At 50.4% G+C, this 24,826-nt stretch overlaps 1 protein-coding gene across 3 annotated transcripts in view; it reads left to right on the top strand.

The window, feature by feature from the left end:
• Positions 1-24,826, top strand: part of LOC110523130 (ras-specific guanine nucleotide-releasing factor RalGPS1) — a 295,595-nt gene that overhangs the window by 255,441 nt on the left and 15,328 nt on the right. For 2 of the 3 annotated variants that reach the window (XM_036976684.1, XM_036976683.1), the window contains exons 12-13: positions 22,168-22,297; positions 24,077-24,225. In XM_036976684.1, coding sequence (XP_036832579.1) covers positions 22,168-22,297; positions 24,077-24,225 — 279 coding nt within the window. Of the gene's footprint in view, positions 1-16,419; positions 16,967-22,167; positions 22,298-24,076; positions 24,226-24,826 lie in introns of those variants that run through there. The other variant, XM_036976685.1, reaches the window with a different exon arrangement.

Here is a 24,826-nt window from a genome sequence, read left to right as displayed (position 1 = left end):
TTCCCATCTAGGAAGGTTAGGGGTTTCCCATCTAGGAAGGTTAGGGGTTCCCCATCTAGGAAGGTTAGGGGTTCCCCATCAAGGAAGGGTTTTTCCATCGAGGAAGATTTAGGGTTTCCCATCTAGGAAGGTTAGGGGTTTCCCATCTAGGAAGGTTAGGGGTTCCCCATCGAGGAAGGTTAGGGGTTCCCCATCGAGGGAAGTTAGGGGTTCCCCATCGAGGAAGGTTAGGGGTTTCCCATCGAGGAAGGTTAGGGGTTTCCCATCGAGGAAGGTTAGGGGTTTCCCATCGAGGAAGGTTAGGGGTTTCCCATCTAGGAAGGTTAGGGGTTTCCCATCTAGGAAGGTTAGGGGTTTCCCATCTAGGAAGGTATTGGGTTTCCCATCTAAGAAGGTTAGGGGTCCCCATCTAGGAAGGTTAGGGGTTCCCTATCAAGTAAGGGTTTTTCCATCAAGGAAGATTTAGGGTTTCCCATCTAGGAAGGTTAGGGGTTCCCCATCTAGGAAGATTAGGGGTTCCCCATCTAGGAAGGTTAGGGGTTTCCCATCTTGGAAGGTTAGGGGTTTCCCATCTAGGAAGGTTAGGGGTTTCCCATCTAGGAAGGTTAGGGGTTTCCCATCTAGGAAGGTTAGGGGTTTCCCATCGAGGAAGGTTAGAGGTTTCCCCATTGAGGAAGGTTAGGGGTTTCCCATCTAGGAAGGTTAGGGGTTTCCCATCTAGGAAGGTAAGGGGTTTCCCATCTAAGAAGGTTAGGGGTTCCCCATCTAGGGAGGTTAGGGGTTTCCCATCTAGGAAGGTTAGGGGTTTCCCATCTAGGAAGGTTAGGGGTTCCCAATCAAGTAAGGGTTTTTCCATCGAGGAAGATTTAGGGTTTCCCATCTAGGAAGGTTAGGGGTTTCCCATCTAGGAAGGTTAGGGGTTCCCCATCGAGGAAGGTTAGGGGTTCCCCATCGAGGAAGGTTAGGGGTTCCCCATCGAGGAAGGTTAGGGGTTCCCCATCGAGGAAGGTTAGGGGTTTCCCATCTAGGAAGGTTAGGGGTTTCCCATCTAGGAAGGTTAGGGGTTTCCCATCTAGGAAGGTTAGGGGTTTCCCATCTAGGAAGGTTAGGGGTTCCCCATCTAGGAAGGTTAGGGGTTCCCTATCAAGTAAGGGTTTTTCCATCGAGGAAGATTTAGGGTTTCCCATCTAGGAAGGTTAGGGGTTCTCCATCTAGGAAGATTAGGGGTTTCCCATCTAGGATGGTTAGGGGTTTCCCATCTTGGAAGGTTAGGGGTTTCCCATCGAGGAAGGTTAGGGGTTTCCCATCTAGGAAGTTTAGGGGTTTCCCATCGAGGAAGGTTAGGGGTTTCCCATCTAGGAAGGTTAGGGGTTTCCCCATTGAGGAAGGTTAGGGGTTTCCCATCGGGGAAGGTTAGGGGTTTCCCATCTAGGAAGGTTAGGGGTTTCCCATCGAGGAAGGTTAGGGGTTTTCCATCTAGGAAGGTTAGGGGTTTCCCCATCGAGGAAGGTTAGGGGTTTCCCCATCGAGGAAGGTTAGGGGGTTCCCATCTAGGAAGGTTAGGAGTTTCCCCATCTAGGAAGGTTAGTGGTTTCCCATCTAGGAAGGTTAGTGGTTTCCCATCTAGGAAGGTTAGGGGTTTCCCATCTAGGAAGGTTAGGGTTTCCCCATCTAGGAAGGTTAGGGGTTCCCCATCAAGGAAGGGTTTTTCCATCGAGGAAGATTTAGGGTTTCCCATCTAGGAAGGTTAGGGGTTTCCCATCTAGGAAGGTTAGGGGTTCCCACTCAAGTAAGGGTTTTTCCATCGAGGAAGATTTAGGGTTTCCCATCTAGGAAGGTTAGGGGTTTCCCATCTAGGAAGGTTAGGGGTTCCCCATCGAGGAAGGTTAGGGGTTCCCCATCGAGGAAGGTTAGGGGTTCCCCATCGAGGAAGGTTAGGGGTTCCCCATCGAGGAAGGTTAGGGGTTTCCCATCTAGGAAGGTTAGGGGTTTCCCATCTAGGAAGGTTAGGGGTTTCCCATCTAGGAAGGTTAGGGGTTTCCCATCTAGGAAGGTTAGGGGTTCCCCATCTAGGAAGGTTAGGGGTTCCCTATCAAGTAAGGGTTTTTCCATCGAGGAAGATTTAGGGTTTCCCATCTAGGAAGGTTAGGGGTTCTCCATCTAGGAAGATTAGGGGTTTCCCATCTAGGATGGTTAGGGGTTTCCCATCTTGGAAGGTTAGGGGTTTCCCATCGAGGAAGGTTAGGGGTTTCCCATCGAGGAAGGTTAGGGGTTTCCCATCGAGGAAGGTTAGGGGTTTCCCATCTAGGAAGGTTAGGGGTTTCCCCATTGAGGAAGGTTAGGGGTTTCCCATCGGGGAAGGTTAGGGGTTTCCCATCTAGGAAGGTTAGGGGTTTCCCATCGAGGAAGGTTAGGGTTTTTCCATCTAGGAAGGTTAGGGGTTTCCCCATCGAGGAAGGTTAGGGGTTTCCCCATCGAGGAAGGTTAGGGGGTTCCCATCTAGGAAGGTTAGGAGTTTCCCCATCTAGGAAGGTTAGTGGTTTCCCATCTAGGAAGGTTAGTGGTTTCCCATCTAGGAAGGTTAGGGGTTTCCCATCTAGGAAGGTTAGGGTTTCCCCATCTAGGAAGGTTAGGGGTTCCCCATCAAGGAAGGGTTTTTCCATCGAGGAAGATTTAGGGTTTCCCATCTAGGAAGGTTAGGGGTTTCCCATCTAGGAAGGTTAGGGGTTCCCCATCGAGGAAGGTTAGGGGTTCCCCATCGAGGAAAGTTAGGGGTTCCCCATCGAGGAAGGTTAGGGGTTTCCCATCGAGGAAGGTTAGGGGTTTCCCATCGAGGAAGGTTAGGGGTTTCCCATCTAGGAAGGTTAGGGGTTTCCCATCTAGGAAGGTTAGGGGTTTCCCATCTAGGAAGGTTAGGGGTTTCCCATCTAGGAAGGTAAGGGGTTTCCCATCTAAGAAGGTTAGGGGTTTCCCATCTAGGAAGGTTAGGGGTTCCCTATCAAGTAAGGGTTTTTCCATCGAGGAAGATTTAGGGTTTCCCATCTAGGAAGATTAGGGGTTCCCCATCTAGGAAGATTAGGGGTTTCCCATCTAGGATGGTTAGGGGTTTCCCATCTTGGAAGGTTAGGGGTTTCCCATCTAGGAAGGTTAGGGGTTTCCCATCTAGGAAGGTTAGGGGTTTCCCATCTAGGAAGGTTAGGGGTTTCCCATCGAGGAAGGTTAGGGGTTTCCCCATTGAGGAAGGTTAGGGGTTTCCCATCTAGGAAGGTTAGGGGTTTCCCATCTAGGGAGGTTAGGGGTTTCCCATCTAGGAAGGTTAGGGGTTTCCCATCTAGGATGGTTAGGGTTTCCCCATCTAGGAAGGTTAGGGGTTCCCAATCAAGTAAGGGTTTTTCCATCGAGGAAGATTTAGGGTTTCCCATCTAGGAAGGTTAGGGGTTCCCCATCTAGGAAGATTAGGGGTTTCCAATCGAGGAAGGTTAGGGGTTTCCCATCGAGGAAGGTTAGGGGTTTCCCCATCGAGGAAGGTTAGGGGTTTCCCCATCGAGGAAGGTTAGGGGTTTCCCCATCGAGGAAGGTTAGAGGTTTCCCATCAAGGAAGGTTAGGGGTTTCCCATCGAGGAAGGTCAGGGGTTTCCCATCGAGGAAGGTTAGGGGTTTCCCATCGAGGAAGGTTAGGGGTTTCCCCATCTAGGAAGGTTAGGGGTTTCCCATCTAGGAAGGTTAGGGGTTTCCCCATCTAGGAAGGTTAGGGGTTTCCCATCTAGGAAGGTTAGGGGTTTCCCATCGAGGAAAGTTAGGTGGTTCCCATCTAGGAAGGTTAGGGGTTCCCCATCTAGGAAGGTTAGGGGTTCCCCATCAAGGAAGGGTTTTTCCATCGAGGAAGATTTAGGGTTTCCCATCTAGGAAGGTTAGGGGTGTCCCATCTAGGAAGGTTAGGGGTTCCCCATCGAGGAAGGTTATGGGTTCCTTGTCGAGGAAGGTTAGGGGTTCCCCATCGAGGAAGGTTAGGGGTTCCCCATCGAGGAAGGTTAGGGGTTTCCCATCGAGGAAGGTTAGGGGTTTCCCATCGAGGAAGGTTAGGGGTTTCCCATCGAGGAAGGTTAGGGGTTTCCCATCGAGGAAGGTTAGGGGTTTCCCATCGAGGAAGGTTAGGGGTTTCCCATCGAGGAAGGTTAGGGGTTTCCCATCTAGGAAGGTTAGGGGTTTCCCATCTAGGAAGGTTAGGGTTTCCCCATCTAGGAAGGTTAGGGGTTCCCCATCTAGGAAGATTAGGGGTTTCCCATCGAGGAAGGTTAGGGGTTCCCCATCTAGGAAGATTAGGGGTTTCCCATCGAGGAAGGTTAGGGGTTTCCCATCGAGGAAGGTTAGGGGTTTCCCATCGAGGAAGGTTAGGGGTTTCCCATTGAGGAAGGTTAGGGGTTTCCCATCGAGGAAGGTTAGGGGTTTCCCATCTAGGAAGGTTAGGGGTTTCCCATCTAGGAAGGTTAGGGTTTCCCCATCAAGTAAGGGTTTTTCCATCGAGGAAGATTTAGGGTTTCCCATCTAGGAAGGTTAGGGGTTTCCCATCTAGGAAGGTTAGGGGTTCCCCATCGAGGAAGGTTATGGGTTCCTTGTCGAGGAAGGTTAGGGGTTCCCCATCGAGGAAGGTTAGGGGTTCCCCATCGAGGAAGGTTAGGGGTTTCCCATCGAGGAAGGTTAGGGGTTTCCCATCGAGGAAGGTTAGGGGTTTCCCATCGAGGAAGGTTAGGGGTTTCCCCTCTAGGAAGGTTAGGGGTTTCCCCTCTAGGAAGGTTAGGGGTTTCCCATCGAGGAAGGTTAGGGGTTTCCCATCTAGGAAGGTTAGGGGTTTCCCATCTAGGAAGGTTAGGGTTTCCCCATCTAGGAAGGTTAGGGTTTCCCCATCTAGGAAGGTTAGGGGTTCCCCATCTAGGAAGATTAGGGGTTTCCCATCGAGGAAGGTTAGGGGTTTCCCCATCGAGGAAGGTTAGGGGTTTCCCCATCGAGGAAGGTTAGAGGTTTCCCATCAAGGTAAGTTAGAGGTTTCCCATCAAGGAAGGTTAGGGGTTTCCCATCGAGGAAGGTCAGGGGTTTCCCATCGAGGAAGGTTAGGGGTTTCCCATCGAGGGAGGTTAGGGGTTTCCCCATCTAGGGAGGTTAGGGGTTTCCCATCTAGGAAGGTTAGGGGTTTCCCATCGAGGAAGGTTAGGGGTTTCCCATCGAGGAAGGTTAGGGGTTTCCCCTCTAGGAAGGTTAGGGGTTTCCCATCGAGGAAGGTTAGGGGTTTCCCATCTAGGAAGGTTAGGGGTTTCCCATCTAGGAAGGTTAGGGTTTCCCCATCTAGGAAGGTTAGGGGTTCCCCATCTAGGAAGATTAGGGGTTTCCCATCGAGGAAGGTTAGGGGTTTCCCCATCGAGGAAGGTTAGGGGTTTCCCCATCGAGGAAGGTTAGGGGTTTCCCCATCGAGGAAGGTTAGGGGTTTCCCCATCGAGGAAGGTTAGAGGTTTCCCATCGAGGAAGGTTAGGGGTTTCCCATCGAGGAAGGTCAGGGGTTTCCCATCGAGGAAGGTTAGGGGTTTCCCATCGAGGAAGGTTAGGGGTTTCCCCATCTAGGAAGGTTAGGGGTTTCCCATCTAGGAAGGTTAGGGGTTTCCCATCGAGGAAAGTTAGGGGTTTCCCATCGAGGAAGGTTAGGTTGTTCCCATCTAGGAAGGTTAGGGGTTCCCCATCTAGGAAGGTTAGGGGTTCCCCATCAAGGAAGGGTTTTTCCATCGAGGAAGATTTAGGGTTTCCCATCTAGGAAGGTTAGGGGTTTCCCATCTAGGAAGGTTAGGGGTTTCCCGTCTAGGAAGGTTAGGGGTTCCCCGTCGAGGAAGGTTAGGGGTTCCCCATCGAGGAAGGTTAGGGGTTCCCCATCGAGGAAGGTTAGGGGTTTCCCATCGAGGAAGGTTAGGGGTTTCCCATCGAGGAAGGTTAGGGGTTTCCCATCGAGGAAGGTTAGGGGTTTCCCATCGAGGAAGGTTAGGGGTTTCCCATCGAGGAAGGTTAGGGGTTTCCCCTCTAGGAAGGTTAGGGGTTTCCCATCGAGGAAGGTTAGGGGTTTCCCATCTAGGAAGGTTAGGGGTTTCCCATCTAGGAAGGTTAGGGTTTCCCCATCTAGGAAGGTTAGGGGTTCCCAATCAAGTAAGGGTTTTTCCATCGAGGAAGATTTAGGGTTTCCCATCTAGGAAGGTTAGGGGTTCCCCATCTAGGAAGATTAGGGGTTCCCCATCTAGGAAGATTAGGGGTTTCCCATCTAGGATGGTTATGGGTTTCCCGTCTTGGAAGGTTAGGGGTTTCCCAACGAGGAAGGTTAGGGGTTTCCCATCTAGGAAGGTTAGGGGTTTCCCATCGAGGAAGGTTAGGGGTTTCCCATCGAGGAAGGTTAGGGGTTTCCCCATTGAGGAAGGTTAGGGGTTTCCCATCGAGGAAGGTTAGGGGTTTCCCATCGAGGAAGGTTAGGGGTTTCCCATCTAGGAAGGTTAGGGGTTCCCCATCTAGGAAGATTAGGGGTTTCCCATCTAGGAAGGTTAGGGGTTTCCCATCGAGGAAGGTTAGGGGTTTCCCATCGAGGAAGGTTATGGGTTCCTTGTCGAGGAAGGTTAGGGGTTCCCCATCGAGGAAGGTTAGGGGTTCCCCATCGAGGAAGGTTAGGGGTTCCCCATCGAGGAAGGTTAGGGGTTCCCCATCGAGGAAGGTTAGGGGTTTCCTATCGAGGAAGGTTAGGGGTTTCCCATCGAGGAAGGTTAGGGGTTTCCCATCTAGGAAGGTTAGGGGTTCCCCATCGAGGAAGGTTAGTGGTTTCCCATCGAGGAAGGTTAGGGGTTTCCCATCGAGGAAGGTTAGTGGTTTCCCATCGAGGAAGGTTAGGGGTTTCCCATCGAGGAAGGTTAGGGGTTTCCCATCTAGGAAGGTTAGGGGTTTCCCATCTAGGAAGGTTAGGGGTTCCCCATCTAGGAAGGTTAGGGGTTCCCCATCAAGGAAGGGTTTTTCCATCGAGGAAGATTTAGGGTTTCCCATCTAGGAAGGTTAGGGGTTTCCCATCTAGGAAGGTTAGGGGTTTCCTATCGAGGAAGGTTAGGGGTTCCCCATCGAGGAAGGTTAGGGGTTCCCCATCGAGGAAGGTTGGGGGTTCCCCATCGAGGAAGGTTGGGGGTTCCCCGTCGAGGAAGGTTAGGGGTTCCCCATCGAGGAAGGTTAGGGGTTCCCCATCGAGGAAGTTTAGGGGTTTCCCATCGAGGAAGGTTAGGGGTTTGCCATCGAGGAAGGTTAGGGGTTTCCCATCTAGGAAGGTTAGGGGTTTCCCATCTAGGAAGGTTAGGGGTTTCCCATCGAGGAAAGTTAGGGGTTTCCCATCGAGGAAGGTTAGGTGGTTCCCATCTAGGAAGGTTAGGGGTTCCCCATCTAGGAAGGTTAGGGGTTCCCCATCAAGGAAGGGTTTTTCCATCGAGGAAGATTTAGGGTTTCCCATCTAGGAAGGTTAGGGGTTTCCCATCTAGGAAGGTTAGGGGTTCCCCATCGAGGAAGGTTATGGGTTCCTTGTCGAGGAAGGTTAGGGGTTCCCCGTCGAGGAAGGTTAGGGGTTCCCCATCGAGGAAGGTTAGGGGTTTCCCATCGAGGAAGGTTAGGGGTTTCCCATCGAGGAAGGTTAGGGGTTTCCCCTCTAGGAAGGTTAGGGGTTTCCCCTCTAGGAAGGTTAGGGGTTTCCCCTCTAGGAAGGTTAGGGGTTTCCCATCGAGGAAGGTTAGGGGTTTCCCATCTAGGAAGGTTAGGGGTTTCCCATCTAGGAAGGTTAGGGTTTCCCCATCTAGGAAGGTTAGGGGTTCCCCATCTAGGAAGATTAGGGGTTTCCCATCGAGGAAGGTTAGGGGTTTCCCCATCGAGGAAGGTTAGGGGTTTCCCCATCGAGGAAGGTTAGGGGTTTCCCCATCGAGGAAGGTTATGGGTTTCCCCATCGAGGAAGGTTAGAGGTTTCCCATCGAGGAAGGTTAGGGGTTTCCCATCGAGGAAGGTCAGGGGTTTCCCATCGAGGAAGGTTAGGGGTTTCCCATCTAGGAAGGTTAGGGGTTTCCCCATCTAGGAAGGTTAGGGGTTTCCCATCTAGGAAGGTTAGGGGTTTCCCATCGAGGAAAGTTAGGGGTTTCCCATCGAGGAAGGTTAGGTTGTTCCCATCTAGGAAGGTTAGGGGTTCCCCATCTAGGAAGGTTAGGGGTTCCCCATCAAGGAAGGGTTTTTCCATCGAGGAAGATTTAGTGTTTCCCATCTAGGAAGGTTAGGGGTTTCCCATCTAGGAAGGTTAGGGGTTCCCCATCGAGGAAGGTTATGGGTTCCTTGTCGAGGAAGGTTAGGGGTTCCCCATCGAGGAAGGTTAGGGGTTCCCCATCGAGGAAGGTTAGGGGTTTCCCATCGAGGAAGGTTAGGGGTTTCCCATCGAGGAAGGTTAGGGGTTTCCCATCGAGGAAGGTTAGGGGTTTCCCATCGAGGAAGGTTAGGGGTTTCCCATCGAGGAAGGTTAGGGGTTTCCCCTCTAGGAAGGTTAGGGGTTTCCCATCGAGGAAGGTTAGGGGTTTCCCATCTAGGAAGGTTAGGGGTTTCCCATCTAGGAAGGTTAGGGTTTCCCCATCTAGGAAGGTTAGGGGTTCCCAATCAAGTAAGGGTTTTTCCATCGAGGAAGATTTAGGGTTTCCCATCTAGGAAGGTTAGGGGTTCCCCATCTAGGAAGATTAGGGGTTCCCCATCTAGGAAGATTAGGGGTTTCCCATCTAGGATGGTTATGGGTTTCCCGTCTTGGAAGGTTAGGGGTTTCCCAACGAGGAAGGTTAGGGGTTTCCCATCTAGGAAGGTTAGGGGTTTCCCATCGAGGAAGGTTAGGGGTTTCCCATCGAGGAAGGTTAGGGGTTTCCCCATTGAGGAAGGTTAGGGGTTTCCCATCGAGGAAGGTTAGGGGTTTCCCATCGAGGAAGGTTAGGGGTTTCCCATCTAGGAAGGTTAGGGGTTTCCCATCTAGGAAGGTTAGGGGTTTCCCATCGAGGACGGTTAGGGGTTTCCCATCTAGGAAGTTTAGGGGTTTCCCATCGAGGAAGGTTAGGGGTTTCCCATCGAGGAAGGTTAGGGGTTTCCCATCTAGGAAGGTTAGGGGTTTCCCATCGAGGACAGTTAGGGGTTTCCCATCTAGGAAGGTTAGGGGTTTCCCATCGAGGACAGTTAGGGGTTTCCCATCTAGGAAGGTTAGGGGTTCCCTATCAAGTAAGGGTTTTTCCATCGAGGAAGATTTAGGTTTTCCCATCTAGGAAGGTTAGGGGTTCCCCATCTAGGAAGATTAGGGGTTTCCCATCTAGGATGGTTAGGGGTTTCCCATCTTGGAAGGTTAGGGGTTTCCCAACGAGGAAGGTTAGGGGTTTCCCATCTAGGAAGGTTTGGGGTTTCCCATCGAGGAAGGTTAGGGGTTTCCCATCGAGGAAGGTTAGGGGTTTCCCATCGAGGAAGGTTAGGGGTTTCCCATCGAGGAAGGTTAGGTGGTTCCCATCTAGGAAGGTTAGGAGTTCCCCATCTAGGAAGGTTAGGGGTTCCCCATCAAGGAAGGGTTTTTCCATCGAGGAAGATTTAGTGTTTCCCATCTAGGAAGGTTAGGGGTTTCCCATCTAGGAAGGTTAGGGGTTCCCCATCGAGGAAGGTTATGGGTTCCTTGTCGAGGAAGGTTAGGGGTTCCCCATCGAGGAAGGTTAGGGGTTCCCCATCGAGGAAGGTTAGGGGTTCCCCATCGAGGAAGGTTAGGGGTTCCCCATCGAGGAAGGTTAGGGGTTTCCTATCGAGGAAGGTTAGGGGTTTCCCATCGAGGAAGGTTAGGGGTTTCCCATCTAGGAAGGTTAGGGGTTCCCCATCGAGGAAGGTTAGGGGTTCCCCATCGAGGAAGGTTAGGGGTTTCCCCTCTAGGAAGGTTAGGGGTTTCCCATCGAGGAAGGTTAGGGGTTTCCCATCGAGGAAGGTTAGGGGTTTCCCATCTAGGAAGGTTATGGGTTCCTTGTCGAGGAAGGTTAGGGGTTCCCCATCGAGGAAGGTTAGGGGTTCCCCATCGAGGAAGGTTAGGGGTTCCCCATCGAGGAAGGTTAGGGGTTCCCCATCGAGGAAGGTTAGGGGTTCCCCATCGAGGAAGGTTAGGGGTTCCCCATCGAGGAAGGTTAGGGGTTCCCCATCGAGGAAGGTTAGGGGTTTCCTATCGAGGAAGGTTAGGGGTTTCCCATCGAGGAAGGTTAGGGGTTTCCCATCTAGGAAGGTTAGGGGTTTCCCATCGAGGAAGGTTAGGGGTTTCCCATCGAGGAAGGTTAGGGGTTTCCCATCTAGGAAGGTTATGGGTTCCTTGTCGAGGAAGGTTAGGGGTTCCCCATCGAGGAAGGTTAGGGGTTTCCTATCGAGGAAGGTTAGGGGTTTCCCATCGAGGAAGGTTAGGGGTTTCCCATCTAGGAAGGTTAGGGGTTCCCCATCGAGGAAGGTTAGTGGTTTCCCATCGAGGAAGGTTAGTGGTTTCCCATCGAGGAAGGTTAGGGGTTTCCCCTCTAGGAAGGTTAGGGGTTTCCCATCGAGGAAGGTTAGGGGTTTCCCATCGAGGAAGGTTAGGGGTTTCCCATCTAGGAAGGTTAGGGGTTTCCCCATCGAGGAAGGTTAGAGGTTTCCCCATCGAGGAAGGTTAGAGGTTTCCCATCGAGGAAGGTTAGGGGTTTCCCATCGAGGAAGGTCAGGGGTTTCCCATCGAGGAAGGTTAGGGGTTTCCCATCTAGGAAGGTTAGGGGTTTCCCCATCTAGGAAGGTTAGGGGTTTCCCATCTAGGAAGGTTAGGGGTTTCCCATCGAGGAAAGTTAGGGGTTTCCCATCGAGGAAGGTTAGGTTGTTCCCATCTAGGAAGGTTAGGGGTTCCCCATCTAGGAAGGTTAGGGGTTCCCCATCAAGGAAGGGTTTTTCCATCGAGGAAGATTTAGTGTTTCCCATCTAGGAAGGTTAGGGGTTTCCCATCTAGGAAGGTTAGGGGTTCCCCATCGAGGAAGGTTATGGGTTCCTTGTCGAGGAAGGTTAGGGGTTCCCCATCGAGGAAGGTTAGGGGTTCCCCATCGAGGAAGGTTAGGGGTTTCCCATCGAGGAAGGTTAGGGGTTTCCCATCGAGGAAGGTTAGGGGTTTCCCATCGAGGAAGGTTAGGGGTTTCCCATCGAGGAAGGTTAGGGGTTTCCCATCGAGGAAGGTTAGGGGTTTCCCCTCTAGGAAGGTTAGGGGTTTCCCATCGAGGAAGGTTAGGGGTTTCCCATCTAGGAAGGTTAGGGGTTTCCCATCTAGGAAGGTTAGGGTTTCCCCATCTAGGAAGGTTAGGGGTTCCCAATCAAGTAAGGGTTTTTCCATCGAGGAAGATTTAGGGTTTCCCATCTAGGAAGGTTAGGGGTTCCCCATCTAGGAAGATTAGGGGTTCCCCATCTAGGAAGATTAGGGGTTTCCCATCTAGGATGGTTATGGGTTTCCCGTCTTGGAAGGTTAGGGGTTTCCCAACGAGGAAGGTTAGGGGTTTCCCATCTAGGAAGGTTAGGGGTTTCCCATCGAGGAAGGTTAGGGGTTTCCCATCGAGGAAGGTTAGGGGTTTCCCCATTGAGGAAGGTTAGGGGTTTCCCATCGAGGAAGGTTAGGGGTTTCCCATCGAGGAAGGTTAGGGGTTTCCCATCTAGGAAGGTTAGGGGTTTCCCATCTAGGAAGGTTAGGGGTTTCCCATCGAGGACGGTTAGGGGTTTCCCATCTAGGAAGTTTAGGGGTTTCCCATCGAGGAAGGTTAGGGGTTTCCCATCGAGGAAGGTTAGGGGTTTCCCATCTAGGAAGGTTAGGGGTTTCCCATCGAGGACAGTTAGGGGTTTCCCATCTAGGAAGGTTAGGGGTTTCCCATCGAGGACAGTTAGGGGTTTCCCATCTAGGAAGGTTAGGGGTTCCCTATCAAGTAAGGGTTTTTCCATCGAGGAAGATTTAGGTTTTCCCATCTAGGAAGGTTAGGGGTTCCCCATCTAGGAAGATTAGGGGTTTCCCATCTAGGATGGTTAGGGGTTTCCCATCTTGGAAGGTTAGGGGTTTCCCAACGAGGAAGGTTAGGGGTTTCCCATCTAGGAAGGTTTGGGGTTTCCCATCGAGGAAGGTTAGGGGTTTCCCATCGAGGAAGGTTAGGGGTTTCCCATCGAGGAAGGTTAGGGGTTTCCCATCGAGGAAGGTTAGGTGGTTCCCATCTAGGAAGGTTAGGAGTTCCCCATCTAGGAAGGTTAGGGGTTCCCCATCAAGGAAGGGTTTTTCCATCGAGGAAGATTTAGTGTTTCCCATCTAGGAAGGTTAGGGGTTTCCCATCTAGGAAGGTTAGGGGTTCCCCATCGAGGAAGGTTATGGGTTCCTTGTCGAGGAAGGTTAGGGGTTCCCCATCGAGGAAGGTTAGGGGTTCCCCATCGAGGAAGGTTAGGGGTTCCCCATCGAGGAAGGTTAGGGGTTCCCCATCGAGGAAGGTTAGGGGTTTCCTATCGAGGAAGGTTAGGGGTTTCCCATCGAGGAAGGTTAGGGGTTTCCCATCTAGGAAGGTTAGGGGTTCCCCATCGAGGAAGGTTAGGGGTTCCCCATCGAGGAAGGTTAGGGGTTTCCCATCGAGGAAGGTTAGGGGTTTCCCATCGAGGAAGGTTAGGGGTTTCCCATCTAGGAAGGTTATGGGTTCCTTGTCGAGGAAGGTTAGGGGTTCCCCATCGAGGAAGGTTAGGGGTTCCCCATCGAGGAAGGTTAGGGGTTCCCCATCGAGGAAGGTTAGGGGTTCCCCATCGAGGAAGGTTAGGGGTTCCCCATCGAGGAAGGTTAGGGGTTCCCCATCGAGGAAGGTTAGGGGTTCCCCATCGAGGAAGGTTAGGGGTTTCCTATCGAGGAAGGTTAGGGGTTTCCCATCGAGGAAGGTTAGGGGTTTCCCATCTAGGAAGGTTAGGGGTTTCCCATCGAGGAAGGTTAGGGGTTTCCCATCGAGGAAGGTTAGGGGTTTCCCATCTAGGAAGGTTATGGGTTCCTTGTCGAGGAAGGTTAGGGGTTCCCCATCGAGGAAGGTTAGGGGTTTCCTATCGAGGAAGGTTAGGGGTTTCCCATCGAGGAAGGTTAGGGGTTTCCCATCTAGGAAGGTTAGGGGTTCCCCATCGAGGAAGGTTAGTGGTTTCCCATCGAGGAAGGTTAGTGGTTTCCCATCGAGGAAGGTTAGGGGTTTCCCCTCTAGGAAGGTTAGGGGTTTCCCATCGAGGAAGGTTAGGGGTTTCCCATCGAGGAAGGTTAGGGGTTTCCCATCTAGGAAGGTTAGGGGTTTCCCAACGAGGAAGGTTAGGGGTTTCCCATCTAGGAAGGTTAGGGGTTTCCCATCGAGGAAGGTTAGGGGTTTCCCATCGAGGAAGGTTAGGGGTTTCCCCATTGAGGAAGGTTAGGGGTTCCCCATTGAGGAAGGTTAGGGGTTTCCCATCGAGGAAGGTTAGGGGTTTCCCATCTAGGAAGGTTAGGGGTTTCCCATCGAGGAAGGTTAGGGGTTTTCCATCGAGGAAGGTTAGGGGTTTTCCATCGAGGAAGGTTAGGGGTTTCCCCATCGAGGAAGGTTAGGGGTTTCCCCATCGAGGAAGGTTAGGGGTTTCCCCATCGAGGAAGATTAGGGGTTTCCCCATCGAGGAAGGTTAGGGGTTTTCCCATCGAGGAAGGTTAGGGGTTTTCCCATCGAGGAAGGTTAGGGGTTTTCCTATCGAGGGAAGGTTATGGGTTTCCCCATCGAGGGAAGGTTATGGGTTTCCCCATCGAGGGAAGGTTATGGGTTTCCCCATCGAGGGAAGGTTATGGGTTTCCCCATCGAGGAAAGTTTGGGGGGGGTTTCCCCATCGAGGAAAGTTTGGGGGGGTTTCCCCATCGAGGAAGGTTTGGGGGGGTTTCCCCATCGAGGAAAGTTTGGGGGGGTTTCCCCATCGAGGAAAGTTTGGGGGGGTTTCCCCATCGAGGAAAGTTTGGGGGGTTTCCCCATCGAGGAAAGTTTTGGGGGGTTTCCCCATCGAGGAAAGTTTGGGGGTTTTCCATCGAGGAAAGTTTGAGGGTTTTCCATCGAGGAAAGTTTGAGGGTTTTCCATCGAGGAAAGTTTGGGGGGGGTTTTCCATCGAGGAAAGGTTGGGGGGGGTTTCCCCATCGAGGAAAGCTTGGGGGGGGTTTCCCCATCGAGGAAAGCTTGGGGGGGGTTTCCCCATCGAGGAAAGCTTGGGGGGGGTTTCCCCATCGAGGAAGGTTAGGGGTTTTCCCATCGAGGAAGGTTAGGGGTTTTCCCATCGAGGAAGGTTAGGGGTTTTCCCATCGAGGAAAGTTTGGGGGGTTTCCCCATCGAGGAAAGTTTGGGGGGGTTTCCCCATCGAGGAAAGTTTGGGGGGGTTTCCCCATCGAGGAAAGTTTGGGGGGGTTTCCCCATCGAGGAAAGTTTGGGGGGGTTTCCCCATCGAGGAAAGTTTGGGGGGGTTTCCCCATCGAGGAAAGTTTGGGGGGTTTCCCCATCGAGGAAAGTCTTGGGGGGTTTCCCCATCGAGGAAAGTTTGGGGGGGTTTCCCCATCGAGGAAAGTTTGGGGGGGTTTCCCCATCGAGGAAAGTTTGGGGGTTTTCCATCGAGGAAAGTTTGGGGGGGGTTTTCCATCGAGGAAAGGTTGGGGGGGGTTTCCCCATCGAGCAAAGGTTGGGGGAGGTTTCCCCATCGAGCAAAGGTTGGGGGGGGTTTCCCCATCGAGCAAAGGTTGGGGGGGGTTTCCCCATCGAGCAAGGCTGGGGGGGGTTCCCCATCGAGCAAGGCTTCGTGGGGGGGGGGGGTTCCCCATCGAGCAAGGGTTCGTCGGGGGGGGGAGGGGTTCCCCATCGAGCAAGGGTTCGTCGGGGGGGGGAGGGGTTCCCCATCGAGCAAGGCTAGGGGGGGTTCCCCATCGAGCAAGGCTTCGTGGGGGGGGTTCCCCATCGAGCAAGGCTTCGTCGGGGGGGGGTTCCCCATCGACCAAGGCTTCGTCGGGGGGGGTTCCCCATCGACCAAGGCTTGGGGGGGGGGGTTCCCCATCGTGCAAGGCTTCGGGGGGGGGGGGGTCCCCATCGAGCAAGGCTTCGGGGGGGGGGTCCCCATCGAGCAAGGCTTCGGGGGGGGGTCCCCATCGAGCAAGGCTTCGGGGGGGGGGTCCCCATCGAGCAAGGCTTCGGGGGGGGGGGGGGGTCCCTATCGAGCAAGGCTTCGGGGGGGGGGGTTCCTATCGAGCAAGGCTTCGGGGGGGGGTCCCCATCGAGCAAGGCTTCGGGGGGGGGGGGGTCCCATCGAGCAAGGCTTCGGGGGGGGGGTTCCCATCGAGCAAGGCTTCGGGGGGGGGGGTCCCATCGAGCAAGGCTTCGGGGGGGTCCCCATCGAGCAAGGCTTCGGGGGGGTCCCCATCGAGCAAGGCTTCGGGGGGGGTTCCCATCGAGGAAGCCACTAGGTGACATCAGAAGGAGCCATATGATAATGTCATGATGGTGGTAATACTAGCCATCCCATGGACTAGTGATGTATCCTCCGTCTGTCCCCTGATTTAGTTAGGGATAACATAACATGTAATAAAGAAAGTCTCTGGTTCTTGGGCCAGGTCTCCATTTTGTCGGCAAGCCCATTACACCAACAGCATATAAGCCCTGCACGCCCAGAGCCAATGGGATGAGGTATAGCGTTACTCAATCGCTCCGTACAGAACAAGGGCAAAACAACATGACAGAATCCAGAAGACACCACTGCACGCACACACACACTCACAGGCTCTAAAACATATACTCACATTGGACAAAGTATCTCGTGATTATCCAAAATAACATACAGCACACATTCTTGAAATGGTTTAAAACTAGCTTAATTTATATAACGTATGCCAGCTGTTACATGGCATGAAACCCACAGAACGTCACATCTTCCTATCAGCAACAACTGTATATACACACACAGACACACACAGACAGACACACACACACAGACAGACACACAGACAGACAGACATACAGCAACTGTACACACACAGAGACTTAAAATACCCCTAAAACATGAGCAAACAAATACCCCTAAAACATGAGCAAACACACATGCTTTGAATATACCAAACAGACACTCACACAGTGTATTATGTTGAACAGTCCACTAACTGGCCCTCACACAGTGTATTATGTTGAACAGTCCACTAACTGGCCCTCACACAGTGTATTATGTTGAACAGTCCACTAACTGGCCCTCACACAGTGTATTATGTTGAACAGTCCACTAACTGGCCCTCACACAGAGGGTATTATGTTGAACCCTCCACTAACTGGCCCTCATTGTGACTTCTACTGAAGCTGTGTTTCCAGAGAACGTTCTCGAATAACAGACAGACATCGGAAGTATTTGGAGACGAGAGACTCAGCCAAGGCCTAAGCACATGCCTCTCATTAACACGATGCTACAGCCAGTTAGCCTTCACCACAAGGGGAAAACGTACGAGAGTCACACGGGAAGTCCACATAGTCCCCTTGGGTCTGCCTAAAACCAGCTGACCGTCCAGACCGACTACGGTCCCCATGCGGCCACAGTAGAGTTTACGAGTTGAAGACGGAGCCGGGTACACGTGGCAAGGCATGCCTTCAGGATAACTTGTTAGACTGAGCGCTGCCCCACACAGAAGCAGCTCTTCAAGTCTTAATTTGGGCAGTTGTAGGAAGTTGATTGCTCCAGGATGTGGAATCTGGATTTATTGTCCTTTATGTACCGTAGGCTGCTACTTCTACAAGTGAATCTTTGCTTCGACCTGGTGTCCCTGACTTCATATAATTTCACAGAGGTTGCCTTAACTTTTTTCACAGTTTGTTACATTTCAGCCTTGTTCTAAAATGGATTCATTTTTATTTTATTTTATCTTCAGCACTCTTAACACAATACCCCGTAATGACAGTGAAAACAGGTTTTTAGAGATGTTTGCAAATGTATTCAAAATAAAAAAGCAGAAATACCTTATTTACTTAAGTATTCAGACCCTTTGCTATAAGACTCTAAATTGAGCTCAGGTGCATCCTGTTTACATTGATCATCCTTGAGATGTTTCTACAACTTGATTGGAGTCCACCTGTGGTAAATTCAGTTGATTGGACATGATTTGTAAAGGCACACACCTGTCTATATAAGGTCCCTGAGTTGACAGTGCATGTCAGAGCAAAACCAAGCTATGGGGTCAAAGGAATTGTCCGTAGACCTCCGAGACAGGTTTGTTCGAGGCACAGATCTGGGGGAAGGGTACCAAAACATGTCTGCAGTATTTAAAGTCAAATCAAATGACAAAATTGTATTTGTCACATACACATGGTTAGCAGATGTTAATGCGAGTTTAGCGAAATGCTTGGGCTTCAAGTTCCGACAATGCAGTAATAACCAACGAGTAATCTAACCTAACAATTCCACAACTACTACCTTATAGACACAAGTGTAAGGGGATAAAGAATATGTACATAAAAATATATGAATGAGTGATGGTACAGAACGGCATAGGCAAGATGCAGTAGATGGTATCGAGTACAGTATATACATATGAGATGAGTAATGTAGGGTATGTAAACATAAAAGTGGCATAGTTTAAAGTGGCTAGTGATACATGTTTTACATAAAGATGGCAAGATGCAGTAGATGGTATAGGGTACAGTATATACCCTACATTACTCATCTCATATGTATATGTATGTAAACATTATATTAAGTGGCATTGTTTAAAGAGGCTAGTGATACATTTTTCCATATTTAAAGTGGCTGCGAGTTGTGTCAGTGGCACTGTATTGTCCTCAAAGCGAGCAAAGAAGTTGTTAAGTCTGTCTGGGAGCAAGACATCCGGGTCCGCGACGGGGCTGGTTTTCTTTTTGTAATCCGTGATTGACTGTAGACCCTGCCACATACCTCTTGTGTCTGAGCCGTTGAATTGTGACTGTTTTAGTCTCTGTCTATAGGCTGGGAGCAACAAAATGGAGTCGTGGTCAGCATTTCCAAAAGGAGGGTGGGGGAGGGCCTTATATGAGTCGCGGAAGTTAGAATAACAATGATCCAGGGTTTTACCAGCCCTGGTAGCACAATCAATATGCTGATATAATTTAGGGAGTCTTGTTTTCAGATTAGCCTTGTTAAAATCCCCAGCTACAATGAATGCAGCCTCAGGATATGTGGTTTCCAGTTTGCATAGAGTCAAATACAGTTCGTTCAATTCCGTCGATGTGTCTGCTTGGGGGGGAATATATACGGCTGTGATTATAATCCAAGAGAATTATCTTGGTAGATAATGCGGTCGACATTTGATTGTGAGGAATTCTAAGTCAGGTGAACAGAAGAACTTGAGTTCCTGTATGTTGTTATGATCACACCACGTCTCGTTAATCATAAGGTTTACCCCCCCGCCCCTCTTCTTACCTGAAAGATGCTTGTTTCTGTCGGCTCGATGCGTGAAGAAACCAGCTGGCTGTACCGACTCCGATAGCGTGTCTCGAGTAAGCCATGTTTCCATGAAACAAAGAACGTTACAGTCCCCAAGAACACATTGACCTCCATCATTCTTAAATGGAAGATGTTTGGAACCACAAAGACTCTTCCTAGAGCTGGCCAAACTGAGCAATCGGGGGAAAAGTGCCTTGGTCAGGGAGATGACCCTGAAAAACAAGATTCTCTGGTCTGATGAAACCAAGATTGAACTCTTTGGTCTGAAAGCCAAGCGTCACGTCTGGAGGAAACCTGGCACCATCCCTACTGTGAAGCATGGTGGTGGCAGCATCATGTTGTGGGGATGTTTTTCAGAGGCAGGGACTGGGAGACTAGTCAGGATTGAGGCAAAGATGAACAGGGCTAAGTACAGATAGATCCTTGATGAAAACCTACTCCAGAACTCTCAGGACCTCAGAATGGGGTGAAGGTTCACCTTCAAACAGGACAACACCCTAAGCACACAGCCAAGACAACGCAGGAGTGTCTTTGGGACAAGTCTCTGAATGTCCTTGAGTGGCCCAGCCAGAGCCCGGACTTGAACCCGATCAAACATCTCTGGAGAGATCTGAAAATAGCTGTGCAGCAACGCTCCCCATCCAACCTGACAGAGCAGAGAAGATTGGGAGATACTCCCTTCATTATGGGTCAGTTTTCTCTGTGTAGCCATACACCCTTTACTTGAAGTCTTACGTTGGCCATATGACCAGCAGGAGACCGGTATTGTCTATGGCAGGAGAATAGTGTGTGTGTGTGTGTGTGTGGTGGCTGATTTGAATGTGTTCTACCGATTTGCAGGAACAGACTTCCAACATGAAAGACTAGCTAAGTGGGGTACGTTAACATGTGTTCCAACATGCCTTGATGGGATGTGTTATAGAACCGCCAAACGGGCGCCATTACACCCAATTGACAGCATCCCCCACAGTATTTCGTCTTTTTACCGTGCAGCAATGACTGAGCAGCCATCAGGGATCACCATGTCATACACATGTTCAGTAACGTGTTCAGTAGTTTATACAGTATTCTACTTAATGATGAAATGACTCCTGCCACATTACGTCATTCATAAAGAATTGCTTAGACCAGTACCTGATTCACACTCCCGTTCAGACCAGTACCTGATTTACACTCCCGTTCAGACCAGTACCCGATTCACACTCCCGTTCAGACCAGTACCCGATTCACACTCCCGTTCAGACCAGTACCCGATTCACACTCCCGTTCAGACCAGTACCCGATTCACACTCCCGTTCAGACCAGTACCCGATTCACACTCCCGTTCAGACCAGTACCCGATTCACACTCCCGTTCAGACCAGTACCCGATTCACACTCCCGTTCAGACCAGTAGCTGATTCACACTCCCGTTCAGACCAGTACCTGATTCACACTCCCGTTCAGACCAGTACCTGATTCATACTCCCGTTCAGACCAGTACCTGATTCACACTCCCGTTCAGACCAGTACCTGATTCACACTCCCGTTCAGACCAGTACCTGATTCACACTCCCGTTCAGACCAGTACCTGATTCACACTCCCGTTCAGACCAGTACCTGATTCACACTCCCGTTCAGACCAGTACCTGATTCACACTCCCGTTCAGACCAGTACCTGATTCACACTCCCGTTCAGACCAGTACCTGATTCACACTCCCGTTCCGACTGCATCACACTGTGCTGGGGTTTATTAATTTGGCCCTAATACCAAGTTCAGCTGCAGGTACTTAATCAAGACCAGTTAGCCTTTAAAAAGGAAATATAATGGGCCACACATGGAGAGCATTTAGCTCATTTAGCTGTGGGTCGGGAAGTATTTATTGACAAACAGAGCGTGGGATAGCAGGAAGGCTCTCATTTGTTTACCATGGAATGTCATTAGAACCAGTAGGAGAAGTAGCGAGATGAGATTTACCATGAAAACATCATTAGAACCGGTAGGAGACGTAGCGAGATGAGATGCCCTCGGCGAGCTGCGTGGTGGTAAACCCAGAACCCTTCTCTACATGAACACGGGCCATTAACATTTCACTATGACAGCCTGTGTCTAGACCTCTTTTACTCCTCCAGACAGACTGATTGGCCAGAGACACATACAGTGGGGAGAACAAGTATTTGATACACTGCCGATTTTGCAGGTTTTCCTACTTACAAAGCATGTAGAGGTCTGTCATTTTTATCATAGGTACACTTCAACTGTGAGAGACGGAATCTAATACCAAAATCCAGAAAATCACATTGTATGATTTTTATGTAATTAAATTAGCATTTTATTGCATGACATAAGTATTTGATCACCTACCAACCAGTAAGAATTCCAGCTCTCACAGACTATAATATTTATGTCATGCAATAAAATGCAAATGAATTACTTAAAAATCATACAATGTGATTTTCTGCATTTTTGTTTCAGATTCCATCTCTCACAGTTGAAGTGTACCTATGATAAAAATTACAGACCTCTACATGCTTTGTAAGTAGGAAAACCTGCAAAATCGGCAGTGTATCAAATACTTGTTCTCCCCACTGTGTATGGCTCTGATATTGGTCATTGTTTTTCTCTCATCTTTGCATGAGACATAGCCTATCCCCAGGTCTAGGTACTGGAATCAAGACCAAAGTGGGCCGTGGAGTCGACACCGACCCCTCAGAGTTTCGGATCAATGAAAATCTTTGTCACTGAAAATCACAACGAATTGGAGGAAGTCCAGGTCTTTTAAGGATGGTTTTGCTTCACTCATTGACTTGGAACCATGTTCTCATAAATGACAGCATATATTGTTGGCCGTTTATCGTCCTTGTTTTGTAAATGTAAAACAGGCTCAAGTGTGTGTGGACGTCTTCCCGACTGCAGTGCTGAGTTTAATCTGGTGATTTCATGACTAATTGAATGGTCCCCAGTGGGCTTAGTGCGAAGCGCCACACAGAGGGGGAACCGAGACTTGAGTCATAGGTTCCACTGGCAGAGAAAGCACATGGCAACACCACATGCCCTCGCCAAGCTCACAAATCTAGCAAGAGTGAAAACGTGGATAGGCTCATTATACAGCTGTTATCATACATGCGGGTACATGGAAGGATACACTCATCACATGTGGATAGAGGCTAATTAAAACAGCAAACATGTGTCTACGTGCTCAAACTACAACCCACTGTCCCCACCTAGTGGCAAGATTCTGAATAACATCAATGGTCTCTGCTCAGCACACTGGACTACAGTAGTTCAATCTAAAGATACACAGTCTTTGAAATGGTTTGCGTGCACCCACAGATGATCTAGCCTTAGTCTTCTAGCACATACAGCCATCAATCATTTCATGAATGGAATTCATTTACCAGATTCCAGGGTCAGAAGGTCAAATGGCAAGGCTTTCTGAGATTTGTTGTCTGCTCTTTTGAACTGAGAGCAGAGTACCTAACAACCAGTTGTGTTGTTTTTTTTTCTTCCTAAATAGAGGTGTTTCTGTCCCATGTCTCAGGTTCAGTGGGGTGGGGGTGTATCGGATAGTGTTGAGAACCATTTCCTGTTTCCTGTTTTGTGCTTTAATGACCAATGGTGGAGACTAGAGGGCCTCTCGTTTTGCTCCTCCTCTCAGGTCCGTCGGATGTGTCTGCCTCTGTGAGGTACAACTACCGGCGACCCACCTGTCCCGACGCCTCGGTGATGGTGCACATGCCCACCCCTCCCCCCTCTCGCCACAGGAAGAGCCACAGCCTAGGCAACAAGTGAGTGCCTGTGTACAGTACTTGTGTTTCAGTGTCACTGAATATAATAAGATATCGCAGTACGTCTCCAATAGAGTGCAATGATTTGTCACATCACTATCATCTTTTCTCCTCCCTGTTACTCTCCCTCTCTCTCTCTCCCTCGGTTACTCTCTCTCTCTCTCTCTGTTACTCTCCCCCTCTCTCTCTCCCTCGGTTACTCTCTCTCTCTCTCTCTCCCTCGGTTACTCTCTCTCTCTCCCTCGGTTACTCTCTCTCTCTCTCTCTCTCTCTCTCTGTTACTCTCTCCCTCTCTCTCTCCCTCTGTTACTCTCCCTCTCTCCCTCTGTTAATATCTCTCCCTATGTTACTCTCCCTCTCTCTCTCTCCCTCTGTTAATCTCTCTCTCCCTCTGTTACTCTCCCTCTCTCTCTCTCTGTTACTCTCTCCCTCTCTCTCTCCCTCTGTTACTCTCTCCCTCTATCTCTCCCTCTGTTACTCTCCCTCTTTCTCTCTCCCTCTGTTAATCTCTCTCTCCCTCTGTTACTCTCCCTCTCTCTCTCTCCCTCTGTTACTCTCTCTCTCTCTCACTCTGTTTCTCTCTCCCTTTGTTTCTCTCTCTCCCTGTGTTACACTCCCTCTCTCTCTCCCTCTGTTACTCTCCCTCTCGCTCTGCCTCTGTTACTCTCCCTCTCTCTCTCTGCCTCTGTTACTCTCCCTCTCTCTCTCTGCCTCTGTTACTCTCCCTCTCTCTCTCTGCCTCTGTTACTCTCTCTCTCCCTCTGTTACTATCCCTCTCTCTCTCTGCCTCTACTCTCCCTCTCTCTCTCTCTGCCTCTGTTACTCTCCATGTCTCACTATCTCTCTCCCTCTGATACTCTCTCTCCCTCTACTCTCGCTCTCCCTCTGTTACTCTCGCTCTCCCTCTGTTACTCTCCCTCTCCCTCTGTTACTCTCCCTCTGTTACTCTCGCTCTCCCTCTGTTACTCTCCCTCTGTGACTCTTGGTCTCCCTCTGTTACTCTCCCTCTGTTACTCTCGCTCTCCCTGTTACTCTCGCTCTCCCTCTGTTACTCTCCCTCTGTTACTCTCGCTCTCGCTCTGTTACTCTCGCTCTCCCTCTGTTACTCTCCCTCTGTTACTCTCCCTTTGTTACTCTCTCTCTCCCTCTGTTACTCTCCCTCTCTCTTTGCCTCTGTTACTCTCCCTCTCTCTCTGCCTCTGTTACTCTCTCTCTCCCTCTGTTACTCTCCCTCTCTCTTTGCCTCTGTTACTCTCCCTCTCTCTCTCCCTCTGTTACTCTCCCTCTGATACTCTCGCTCTCCCTCTGTTACTCTCGCTCTCCCTATGTTACTCTCGCTCTGTTACTCTCGCTCTGTTACTCTCTCTCTCCCTCTGTTACTCTCCCTCTGTTACTCTCTCTCTCCCTCTGTTACTCTCTCTCTCCCTCTGTTACTCGCTCTCCCTCTGTTACTCTCGCTCTGTTACTCTCGCTCTCCCTCTGTTACTCTCCCTCTGTTACTCGCTTTCCCTCTGTTACTCGCTTTCCCTCTGTTACTCGCTCTCCCTCTGATACTCGCTCTCCCTCTGATACTCGCTCTCCCTCTGATACTCGCTCTCCCTCTGATACTCGCTCTCCCTCTGATACTCGCTCTCCCTCTGATACTCGCTCTCCCTCTGTTACTCTCGCTCTCCCTCTGTTACTCTCGCTCTCCCTCTGTTACTCTCGCTCTCCCTCTGTTACTCTCCATGTGTCACTCTCCCTCACTCTCTCCCCCTGACTCTCTCCATCTTCCTCTAGTATGATGGCGTACGGCATGGTGGAGAGTAAGAGCGCCACGTTCCCCATTGAGAAGCCACGCCACCTGTTGGATGACAGCTTCCTGGAGTCCCAGAGCCCAGCTCGAAATGACCCACACAGCATGGCCATATCTAACGGCATGTCTTTAGGTACCCCCCCCCCCCCCCCCCCCACACACACACACACACCTCATACAACCTCAACACCACATGTTGAAAGATGTCCACAAAGCCTCACTTTTTAATTGTGCTTTTCTTGAAGTCTTGTCTGCAACATCTATTTTATAGTCTGTCTCCATAGCAGGGTATGCAGTCACCGAGTTAAATCTATATTATAGTCTGTCTCCATAGCAGGGTATGCAGTCACCGAGTTAAATCTATTTTATAGTCTGTCTCCATAGCAGGGTATGCAGTCACCGAGTTAAATCTATATTATAGTCTGTCTCCATAGCAGGGTATGCAGTCACCGAGTTAAATCTATTTTATAGTCTGTCTCCATAGCAGGGTATGCAGTCACCGAGTTAAATCTATATTATAGTCTGTCTTCATAGCAGGGTATGCAGTCACCGAGTTAAATCTATATTATAGTCTGTATCCATAGCAGGGTATGCAGTCACCGAGTTAAATCTATTTTATAGTCTGTCTCCATAGCAGGGTATGCAGTCACCGAGTTAAATCTATTTTATAGTCTGTCTCCATAGCAGGGTATGCAGTCACCGAGTTAAATCTATTTTATAGTCTGTCTCCATAG

Source organism: Oncorhynchus mykiss, chromosome 5 (genome assembly GCF_013265735.2).
Source record: "Oncorhynchus mykiss isolate Arlee chromosome 5, USDA_OmykA_1.1, whole genome shotgun sequence".
NCBI lineage: Eukaryota > Metazoa > Chordata > Actinopteri > Salmoniformes > Salmonidae > Oncorhynchus > Oncorhynchus mykiss.
The sequence above is the reverse complement of the archived record's forward strand: the minus strand, read 5'-3'. Positions and strand labels throughout refer to the sequence as shown.